The 12,329-nt window shown below is 45.1% G+C and overlaps 1 protein-coding gene across 1 annotated transcript in view; it reads right to left on the reverse strand.

Moving 5' to 3' along the window:
* Nucleotides 1-12,329, reverse strand: part of col14a1b (collagen, type XIV, alpha 1b) — a gene marked incomplete at both ends in the record, with an annotated part of 115,224 nt that overhangs the window by 97,562 nt on the left and 5,333 nt on the right. Inside the window, one exon of the mRNA XM_084454942.1 lies at nucleotides 2,026-2,125. Within this exon, the coding sequence (XP_084311068.1) occupies nucleotides 2,026-2,125 (100 nt within the window). The remainder of the gene's footprint in view (nucleotides 1-2,025; nucleotides 2,126-12,329) is intronic.

Below are 12,329 nucleotides of genomic sequence, written 5' to 3' on the forward strand. Positions count from 1 at the left end.
CACGTCACCCAGTGCAAAGAAAGCCAGTTTTTCTCTTGAACCAAATAACATTTGGATGCTGAGCAAATTGCATCTTGAGGGCAACGGACCTGCCAGCGGAGATGGGCTCATATTGTGCATGCAGCCTGAGAGGCTTAGAGCACCCTGGGAAGGGTGGGAAGTGGGATTTTTTTTCCCTGAAGAAATCAGACAGAAATCTGAACGCATTTTAGATCATCTGTGAGTCAAACTGGGTGAGCTGCAGACGGTGAAGGGGAACGGGGGTTAAGGTCATCCATTTTTAGTCAGTCAAAACTTAAGAGACAAATTTCAAAAGTGAATCGGTCTGATTTCGAAAACAACAGTTTTAAACTTCCCTTATTTAGAAATGTAGTTTCATTGGCTAATGCTTGTCTTTGTTCCCAGATCTGGTGACCTCATCTGTTGTCACCTGGAGCACCGGAAGCTTTCAGTTACCCTATCTGTCTGAGCCACTCTGAAGGAAACCTCTAGAAGCTCCCTGAAAGCCCAGCTTGCCCTTTCAACCCCTTGGTGATAGTTGTTTCACCCAAAACAAAGAACTCTGTCCCCGTTCAAACATTCCTGAACTACAACCTTCCTTCCTCCCTTCCCTGAGGAAACCCCTGATGTAACATGACTGGACTGGTGAAACTAGCTTTCCACAACCATAGCTTTAGCCAATCAAGTCTTGAATCAGATCGGAGATTACTCACAGGAAGGAAGGAAGGAAGGAAGGAAGGAAGGAAGGAAGGAAGGATGGAAGGAAGGAAGGAAGGAAGGAAGGAAGGAAGGAAGGAAGGAAGGAAGGAAGGAAGGAAGGAAGGAAGGAAGGAAGGAAGGAAGGAAGGAAGGAAGGAAGGAAGGAAGGAAGGAAGGAAGGAAGGAAGTATTCCTCCTCTGAAGGCAGTCCACATAGCAGGGAGGGCCCCTGCCAAGCCCCCATGGCGTGGGTCCAGGGGGTATAACTCTTACCCTGCACCTCAGAGGGCCTGACGTCCCGCTAGCAGTTGCTAAGCTAAGACACCAGAAGAATGCTGCGGCTCACTTCACATAAGGACTAATGGTGTTAAGACAAGCCCACAAAAACAAACTGCTGTGTGGAGATGCAGCTCTCACTCCTCTGTATTCAACAAGGTTCCTCTTCACATGGAGGGCTATCTCAGAATTACAGTCTTCATATGGAGGGCTATCTCAGGATTACAGTCTTCATATGGAGGGCTATCTCAGGATAACAGTCTTTATATGGAGGGCTATTTCAGGATAACAGTCTTCACATGGAGTGCTATCTCAGGATAACAGTCTGTATATGGAGAGCTATCTCAGGATAACAAACAGTATAACTCTTCATATGGAGAGCTACAGTATCTCAGGATAACAGTCTTCACATGGAGGGCTATCTCAGGATAACAGTTTAAATAGGGAAGTAAACGAGCCAATTCATGTTGGTTGACAACACTCAATAGACCAGGTTTCTCTTAATAGATACTGAGACATTAGTGGCTTTTCCCTTTGAGGTACGTAACAGTACTAAGCAAAACTTTGAAGTAGTTACACAGTAAAACATGAACATTTTTAAAATAAAATGCTTGGACAAAAGCTGCACATCAAAACTGACAGATACAGCAGAGAGGATAGAGACAGAGAGAGAGAGAGAGAGAGAGAGAGAGAGAGAGAGAGAGAGAGAGGGAGGGGGGGGTTATCACTCTGATAGAGTGACATAGTAGTTCACCTTGGCCCTGAGCAGGCCTGGGGAAGAGAGAGAGAGAGAGAGAGAGAAGGGGGGGATATCACTCTGATAGAGTCACAGTAGTAGTTCACCTTGGCCCTGAGCAGGCCAGGGGGAGAGAGAGAGAGAGAGAGAGAGAGAGAGAGAGAGAGAGAGGGGGGGGGGGGGGGGTATCACTCTGATAGAGTCACAGTAGAAGTTTACCTTGGCCCTGAGCAGGCCTGGGGAAGAGAGAGAGAGAGAGAGAGAGAGAGAGAGGGGGGGGGTATCACTCTGACAGAGTCACAGTAGTAGTTCACCTTGGCCCTGAGCAGGCCTGGGGAAGAGAGAGGCCAGAGCCAGGCAGAGCAGAGGAGCCCATATCACCTGCATCATGAACTCTTTATACCACAGCAGGACCTGGGGAGGACACAGAGACAATGCCAAATTACACTCAAATTATACTCAAATTATACTGAAATCACCTTATTTGATATTAAAACTCATTTCTGAGAGGACCACCTGTATGAATAGCTAACCTTTTTTTCAAAACGTTCAAAGATTATCAGAAAATAATAATTCATCCTTCTTGAAAGTTTCCATAAAGCTACAGTTGTTACAGCTGTCTTTAGAAACCTGGCACACTCCTGTTTTCTACTAACAATAGTTGCATAATGCAAGATAAGATTTCCTCAGGGAAGCCGTGTGTAATCAGATCAGACACGATGAAGTCATGCACTCGTATAAAGGATTGATGACACCTCAATAGAGACACCGTATCATTATCTGAGAAATCAAAGCAACCCAATTGTTAATAATAACACTGCTGTTCACTACAGGCGGCTAGTAAAAATGTTACAGGTGTAGCCTGTAGGCAAACCAGTGTAAAATAGCAGCATTTAACTTGACCATACGCCACTATGGGAGATAGTAGTTGAATCGGCTAGATTCAATACATTGTTGTAGCGATGTTAGGCTGAATAAAACAGAAGGCTAAAAATAAAGTTGACTGCAAACAAAATTGACACAGGTAAACTGACGACAACCCGCCCGCACGACCACTGAGCATCATTAGATGTCCTCCACTTACCTCTATGTACAAAGATAAAAAATAAAAGTATATATATAAACTATATTCCGAACAGAGATAATATTATATCCATACCTTTTCAAAGCATATGTTCAGTGGTACTAAATTCCTCCACACGGCTACGTGTGAAAGCCCAGCAGCGCGTGTCGTCGCTCGCAGGCTGTTCCTGAACTATCTCGCGCTCCTCAGTTGAGACTTGCGCGCGCGAGAGAAAGGTGGGTGTATCTCGCGCGCTCATTCACCATCCCTCGAGCTATTCATTCCTTCACCTCGTTTTATCTTGAGCGAGAGAGGCAGAGAATGTGTTTAGGGGGCAGACGTGTCGAGCCTAGAGCAGCTGTGATATACCGTATCCCTGACCTCCTGCATTCTGGGCACCGTTCTTTTTTTTGCTTTGTTTTTTATTTTGGGTCTCGCAGGTGATTGGTTGTGTAGTAGAGGTAATAAACTGCGCTCCTAATTCAGCACGGGACTCACTGATACACCCAGGGAGGAACAGTAATACAACCATGAATAATGTGTACTGTCAATATAGGTATAGGAATATTTCTTCCTGTGTAGCCCAGACAGCCCATTCATGTAGATGTAGCTGAAATGGTTAAAGGCAATATACTGTAGATTACATTTTTATGTAGACACATTTTTCTCTCTCTCTCTCTCTTCTCTTTTCGTCAAATAAAAGGCTACATCCACAGATCTTTTAGAAAGGTGCAGAATAGAATCCCCCCCCCCCCCACAAAAAAATACATCCCTTTCCCTAGCAGCATCAACCAGCTCTGCCTGGGGAATCTTTAGCCGCTCACAGGCCAGTGCGGAGATGTAGTCCTGCCACCTGGTACTGGGTCTACCCCGCGGCCTCCTCCCAGCCGGACACGCCTGGAACACCCTCCCTAGGGAGGCGCCCAGGAGGCTTCCTCACTAGATGCCTGAACCACCTCAACTGGCTCCTTTCGACGCAAAGGAGCAGCGGCTCTACTCCGAGTCTCTCATTCTTTCGGTCATGACCCATTCTTCATGACCATAGGTGAGGGTGGGGACTGGAGACGAAGATAGACCGGTAGATCGAGAGCTTTGCCTTTCGGCTCAGCTCTCTTTTCGTCACAACACTGCGGTAAAGCGACTGCAGAACCGCACCAGCTGCTCAGATTCTCTGGCCAAACTCCCTCTCCATGATTACCTCACTCATAAACAAAACCCCCAGATAGATTGAACTCCTTCACTTGGGATAAGGACTCATTTCCTACTCGGAAAGGACAGACCACCGGTTTCCTGCTGAGAACCATGGCCTCAGATTTAGAAGTGCTGATTCTCATCCCAGCTGCTTCACACTCAGTTGCGAACCTATCCAGAGAGTGCTGGAGGTCGCAGGCAGATGATGCCATCAGGACCACATCATCTGCAAACAGCAGCGAGACGATCCACAGCTCACTGAACTGCAAACCCACCTCCCCGCGGCTACGCCTCGATATCCTGTCCATGAAAATCACAAACAGGATTGGTGACAAAGCAGCCCTGGCAGAGGCCAACCCCCACCGGAAAGGAAGACGACTTACTGCCGAGGACCCGGACACAGCTATCGCTCTGGGTGTACAGGGATTGGATGGCCCTAAGTAGGGACCCCCTCACCCCATACCTGCATAACCCTCCAGCATAACCCTCCACAAGATCTCTCGAGGGACCCGGTCGTAAGCCTTCTCCAAGTCCACAAAGCACATGTAGACAGTTTGGGCAAACTCCCAAGCCCCCTCCAAGATCCTTGCGAGGGTGAAGAGCTGATTGGTGATTCCACGACAAGGACGAAATCTGCATTGTTCCTCTTGATGCCTCTATAATTGGCACACACCCTCTGGTCCCCTTTTTTGAATATTGGGACCACCACCCCAGTCTGCCACTTCTTTGGCACTGAACCGGACTCCCACGCAATGTTAAAGAGGCGTGTCAACCAAGACAATCCCTCAACACCCAGCGCCTTCAGCATTTCTGTATGGATCTCATCAGTCCCTGGGGCTTTGCCACTGTGGAGTTGTTTGACTACCTCAGTGACCTCCTCCAGGGAAATTGACGATGACCCCCCATCATCCTCCGGTCGGGTTCAGGAATTCCTCAAAGTGCTCCTTCCAACGCTCAACAACCTCCTCAGTTGAGGTCAGCAGTGTCCTATACTTGCTGTATACAGCTTGAATTTATAATAAATAAAAAAAATTGACGGGTCCAAAATGAATGTTGTTTATCTGTTTGAGATGTCTGAGGTTTGGTTGCAACCTCTAACAAAGGTCATGAGCGAGTGAGCGAATAGTATTACAACTATACCATCCTGTCAGGAGAATAGGCTACTACTGGCTCACGAGCCTTGTTAGAGTTTTTTTTTTGTCTATATAAAAATGTTATCTACAGTATATCACCTTTAAAAATGTTCTATATGGCCCCATCCTGGTATCAGATTGAGAAAGTGGTGCTCTCCCCTCTCCCGCCCTTGCTTGTTTGTCCACCAAAAAGTCCCCCCAGGAACAATCACATCCTATCATATCACATTTACAAGAAACATGGATTTCAGGTTTTCAAGAAAGACCCATATTTCAGCTTTGGCAGAACCCTAAATTACTGATTTATAAAGTTCCCTTTCTGTGGAAGGAATGGGTAAGCAAAGGGATTCTCACACTGGGCGACCTGTATGCAGAGGACTCGCTCAAATCGTTTGATGAACTAGTCACAGAATTTGGCCTCCCTAGATCTACTTTCTGGCAATATTTGAAATTGAGGCACTTACTATCTGGAATATTTGGCTCAACTAGGAATCCGCCTAGTCTCGCATAGCCAGACCTATGTCCACACTTCATTTACACTGTGTCAGCGCCGGAGACAGGTCTGGCTGGACATATTACCATTCTGCAATAGGGGGGGAAAAAACACAGTATTTCTTTAAACCAATCACAGTCATCTTGGGCGGAGCCAGCCCCGAAGGTGCTCTTGCAAAATAGTCTGAATCGAATCTGATTGGTGCCGAGAGAATCTCTCTGCCCGAATCAGAATTATTTGCGTTTCCAGTCTTGCCACTGATTGGGCAGTGTGACAATGAATGACAAGGTTTATTGCCAAAACCTACATCTGTTGAGTCAGACTAGAATCCGCCTAATCCGTCTGAGTTGCTGGAATACACTACTAAGGTGTTGGGTACAGGGCATGAGGCCTCATTTCATTACTCCAAGATCTTTATGGAAAATCTAACTGTAACTAATGCTTTGAAAACCACATGGGAGAGGGATCTGAACTTGGCTTTGGAAGAGGAGGAGTGGGATGAAATCTGCAGAAACTCAGTGAAAATGTCCAAGGACATTAGAATTACGCTAATTCAATTTAAATAATAATAATTCGCTTCTATTGGACACCCTCACGGCTGAATAGGTTAGGACTTAAGGATACAGCTGAGTGCTGGTGGTGTGCGGATCCAGACTCGGTGAGCACCCTATTGCATGTTTTCTGGGAATGCCCGGCAATTCAAAGTTACTGGAAGCAAGTGCATAAATGTATCCTAGAGTGGATGTGGGGGTATTGCCCATATTGCCCAAGACTTTATATACTGGAAGACCCTACACGGGTCACCCACTGTAGTGATGCAGATTTCATCCTAACAGCTATTATGGTTGGGAGACAGGTATTAATGAGGGTGTGGGAGGCAGTGGGGAGTCCCTCTGGGTGGAGCTGGGTAAAGTCGCTGTACAGTATATGAGCAGATAATGTATAGCAAGATTGACAGATTGGACAAATATTACCACAAATGGGTAAGTTATATACTGAATATTAGAGACGGGGAATAAATGTAGTGTGGTCAGGTTTCGTCATGCCAACCTGGTCAGGTGTCGTCTCGAGGATGCCAGCACTCTTCACACTTCCACAGTAACCTAATGTGACTGACCATCACTATCATCACAGTGCTGCAGGTTATCTGACTAACCATCACAGTGCTGCAGGGTGCTTTTTAGACCAGAAGCAACTGAGATGTTATCTAAAGAAGGCATATCTACCCATGCAATGCAACAACAAAAAAACATGTTGTGGTTTAGTTCTTTTTTGTTTTGTTTTGTTTGATTGGTTCAGGCTGGGGTCACAAACACAGGTCTGGAATGTGACTCTGTGGCTACCCCAGGCTCATTGGCTTACGCAAATATTTGTAAGTTGTTTTTTTTGCGAGAAAGACTGGCTTCCAGGCTAGTTAGATGACTGTTTCTTTCTTTCTTTGGCTGCAATAAAGGGACGGTTTAGTGTAAGTTGGTCTGTTGTTTTGAGAAATCTCAGAAAGAGCACAATGTCAACAAGAGACTGTGTTCAGCTCCAAGGAGTTCTGTTGAATAGACTATGAGCCTCGACTGAATAAAACAAAATCCTCATCATTGTCAGTGTACAGTTGACTGCTCTCACATAATGCATCCACTATTATGACATTCAATGTAAATAAGATAAGAAGGGTGCCTATCTTTTTCAGTATGTGTAATTCCATAGTGTCAAACAGATACTGTAGATAGATAGATAGATAGATAGATAGACAGACAGACAGACAGACAGACAGACAGACAGATACATACAAACATACATACAAACATACATACATACATACATACATACATACATACATACATACATACATACATACATACATACATACATACATACTTTAATGACTGCTAGCTGGGCCTCAACTCAGTGGACATACCATGTAGGACACACTCAATGTGATTGACATTCACCACAACTCATAGGCGAGTGCACCGCTCAGGCAGAGTTGATCTTAGAACAAGCTAGCACTGTTACATAAGCGTCCACCAGCCTTAGTGCTAGGCTAATGTACTGTAGCCCCGGGGGGCTGCGCTAGCTACACGCCCCTCCCTCCTCCAGTTGGCTCTGGTGTCAAATGTGTCTCTACAAGTGAAGAGACGGAGGGTGGAATTCCCCTGTTGGTACTCGTCACCATGACAGCGGGGTCACCTGTATGACAGAGGTGATCAGGAATCATCTCTAGAAAATGAATTACTCCTGGAATCTCAAGCACCTGTTTTATTGGAGGAGCCTACTGGGGCAGAGGCAGGTGAGTTATGGATGAGAGGGTGAGGAGAGGTACACGCAACACTTTCTCACTGTGTGAACAGGAAGTACTTATTCAACTGTACTTCCTGGCCTTTCACTGCCCTTGACACAAGTATGACCTGTGACATTTGACCTAGTGAGCATTCCATGCACGTGAACCTGAACCTTGACCTCTTGAGCCCATGAACTTTGTTTGCCTTTGTAAATGTACCAAAATCATCCCTCCAGGACAGGAGAGACGCCTCTGGAGGAGGCCCTGCTGCCATCTGAGCAGCTTTATCCCAGAAAAATGGTGTTCATGGATTTAGGGGTGTTTTGAGTTTGGTCAAAGTGAGCAAAACGTTTGTGGTTCACTTTGCAGCAGCATCCATTTTTCCTGGATAACTTAAAAAAATAAAAATAAAAATGTAACCAAGACATCAGGATGAGATTACAGCATCTAGAATGACAGTGTTCACATACTAGATATCCACCAGGGTCAAGCCTGAACAAGCTCCATATGGCAGTCACTGCCACCCGCTGGCTACACAGGCATACTGTAGATATTGCTCAATACCCACTTTTTGTGTGGGTGTGGTCACTAATTAATCTAAGAATGTCAATGTGTCAAAGGTGATTTCCAAATGAGTTTCAATGGTTATTATTAACCTTATGGCAGTTTAGCTGTAGTTGTTCAGCGCCTCTCTATTGGCTGTAGATGTGCTTCCTCATATTTCTGTAAATTCCTGATATTGTTTCCAAAGACATACAGTATGGAGGTCAATTTGTTTTCTGGGTGAGCACTGGAATACAAATGAAGCTTGTAGTTTCTTTAATAAAATTAGCATTGACCCTCTGATAGTAGCGATGATGAAGACATCTTGTATTAAACAATTTGATTTCAAAAGCCGATAGTTATAAATCCATGACCTTGTTGTTATGGTACTGGTTTTGATATGACTGAAAGATACAAAATGAGTAATGTTACATATGAGAATCTGATAGTATACAAGCTATAGTGATACACCTGATACACTGTTAAAAACAACTATATTAATATTAACAACAACAATAATAATAATAATAATAATTATTATTATTATTATTATTATTATTGTTGTTATTGTTACTATTATTATAGTAACATCTGAAACTACTGACACCTTTTTCGTTAAGAAACTAGGAGGATCTATAGTCCGTCACACCTGTCCTTTGGCTTCAGATCTGTGAGGTACATCTGAGGAGACAACGCTCTGGATTGGAGCTCGGCCAGTGGGGGGAGATGAGGTAATAATAATAATAATAATAATAATAATAATAATAATAATAATAATAATAATAATAATAATAATAATAATAATACATATTATTTATAAGGTGCCTTTCAGGTCACTCAAGGTCGCCGTACAGGACAAAAAAAGACAATAAAATATACAATAGACAAAAGATACAAAATTACAAAATAAAAAATTTGATTCAAAATTAAAAAATTGTAAGAGTTTGCAACAGAACATCAACAATCACAGTGAATAGGCCTTTCTTAAAAGGTGGGATTTAAAAATGAATATGGAGTCTGTATTCCTGATGTCAGGGGGGAGGGAGTTCCAGAGGCGAGGAACAGAGCGACTGAAGGCTCTAGCCCCCATGGTGGAGGGACGATGAGGCTGATGGCAGAGGCAGACCTGAGAGTCCGGGTGGGATTGTTGATGTGGAGGAGGTCAGAGAGGTATGGAGGAGGGAGGTTATGGATGGCCTTGAATGTGTGGAGCAGAATTTTATAGTCAATGCGGAGTTTGATAGGGAGCCAGTGGAGTTGTTGGAGGACGGGTGTGATGTGACTGCTGGATGGTGTTCTGGTGATGATACAGGTGTGATGTGACTGCTGGATGGTGTTCTGGTGATGATACAGGTGTGATGTGACTGCTGGATGGTGTTCTGGTGATGATACAGGTGTGATGTGACTGCTGGATGGTGTTCTGATGATGATACAGGTGTGATGTGACTGCTGGATGGTGTTCTGGTGATGATACAGGTGTGATGTGACTGCTGGATGGTGTTCTGGTGATGATACAGGTGTGATGTGACTGCTGGATGGTGTTCTGGTGATGATATGGGCGGCAGCGTTCTGGACCAGTTGGAGCTTATGGATGAGTTTCTGGGGGAGACCAAAGAGAAGAGAATTGCAGTAATCCAGGCGGGATGTAACCAGAGTGTGCAACAGCAGGGCGGTGCTGCTGGGAGTGAGGGATGGGCGGACACGGTTGATATTACGAAGGTGGAAGTAGGCAGACCGTATAATGTTATTGATGTGGGTTTGGAATGATAGAGTGTTGTCAAGGACGATACCCAGACTCTTAACCTGAGGGGAGGGGGAAACAGGAGTTGTCGATGATGAGGGAGAAACTGGGATGTTTGGTGAGAATGGATTTAGAGCCGATGAGGACGATCTCGGTCTTATCACTGTTGAGTTTGAGGAAATTAGAGAACCAGGATTTTATTTCCTGCAAACAGGCACAGAGGGAGGGGGGCGGGAAGGTGGAGGTGGATATTGTATTTACGGAATATATGAGCAAGTGGGAGGAGCCGAGGTAAATGATGAACAGGATAGGACACAGGACAGAGCCCTGGGGAACACCGGAGGAGAGGGGAGATGGTCGGGATGTGAATGTTTTCAACTGGATTAACTGAGTACGGCCAGAGAGATACGATGAACCAGTCGAGGGGTGTGCCTGATATACAGTACAGATTGATGCTAGTCTATCGTGGAGGATGATGTGGGAGATGGTGTCGAAGGCCGCACTCAGATCGAGGAGGATGAGGATGGTTAATAGTCCAGAGTCAGCTGCCATCAGGAGGTTATTGGTGATCTTTAAGAGGGCTGTTTCTGTGCTGTGGCGTGGACAGAAACCGGACTGGAACTGTTCATATAGATTGTTGTTGGAGAGATGAACCTGAACCTGTAGTGCCACTGCTTTCTCCAGGATTTTGGAGAGAAATGGCAGGTTGGAGATGGGACAAAGGTTATTGAAGTTGTTGGGGTCTGAACCAGGATTTTTTAGTATTGGTGTTACAGCAGGAGATTTGAGGGATGACGGGACAGAACCAGAGGTGAGGGAGGAATGGCAGTTATAAGGGGCAGCAGAGAGGGGAGGCAGGCTATGACCAGAGAAGACGGCAGGGGGTCAAGTTGGCAGGTAGATGTCTTGGACTTCCGGATGACTTCAAATAAGTCAGTGGCAGAAGGAAGTTGGAAGCATGAAAGTGGTTCAGAGAGGGGGGCATGGAGAACTGGAGGAGATGGACTGCTGGGAATGTGAGGGGTCAGTTGCTGGTGGATCTTAGCTATTTTTGTGGTAAAAAATGTCATCAGAGAGTTGCAATGATCAGTGGAATAGAAATGTGGAGGGAGAGAATCTGGAGGGCGCAGTGAGTTGTTAACCACTGAGAACAGGGCCCTAGTGTTCCCATCACAGGGCCGTCATGTTCCCATCACTAGCACGGATTAGTTCTGCGTAGTATTGTGATTTGACTGAGAACAGGGCCTCGTGTTCCCATCACTGGCATGGATTAGTTCTGCGTAGTATTGTGATTTGACTGAGAACAAGGTGTCTTTATGCTGAAGAATATGGGCATGGTATATTTGCTTGTGAACAGCAAGTCCGGTTTTCCTGGAAAGCCGCTCCAGTTGGCATCCTTCAGCTTTGAGTTGACAGAGTTGAGGTGTGAACCAGGGAGCGGAGTGGGTGAAGGAGACAGCCGAGTTTTTAGGGGTGCGAGTGAGTTCAGCAGAGTGTGGAGACAATCATTGTAAAAAGAAACCAGTTGATCAGGGGTGCACGGGTATGTGATGTTGGGGAAACTGTCAATAACTGTTGTGAGTGCTGCTAAATTAATGTTTTTGATGTTGCGAAATGAGATGAGACGTGACTGTTTTGTTTTGGATAGTGTCAAACTCAAATTAAATGATAGAAACATATGATCAGACATGGGAAGATCAACGACAGAACAATTAAAAGGAGTGACATCAGTAGGGATGCACCGATGCATCGGCCGATGCTGGCCTTGTTGACTGCCATCGGCCCATCGGCAAATAAAATGACATTCACCGATGGTAGTGGCCGATGTTATGTCGCAACAATTAAGACTTTTTTTGTTGCAAAACGTAGCCTACCCAGCTGCAGATTCAGAGAAGATCTGTGACTTAACGCTGCAAATGCACGTGTAGTTTGCTTTCCACTTAAAGTGAAATAAAAATCTGCGTTTTGTAACCAAACACTTAATTTCTTTGTTTCCCTGGCACAAAAGGGGGAATAAAAATAAAATAAAGTTTCATCGGCCATCGGACGGATTGTTATTTTAAACATCGGCATCGGCCCAGAATTTTGCAATCGGTGCATCCCTAGACATCAGAGCAACAGACCAGGTCCAAAATATATCCTTTAGAGTGGGTGGGGAAATCAATGTGCTGTTGTAATC

The sequence above is a fragment of the Borostomias antarcticus genome (genome assembly GCF_949987555.1).
Source record: "Borostomias antarcticus genome assembly, chromosome: 21".
In the NCBI taxonomy this organism is placed as follows: Eukaryota; Metazoa; Chordata; class Actinopteri; order Stomiiformes; family Stomiidae; genus Borostomias; species Borostomias antarcticus.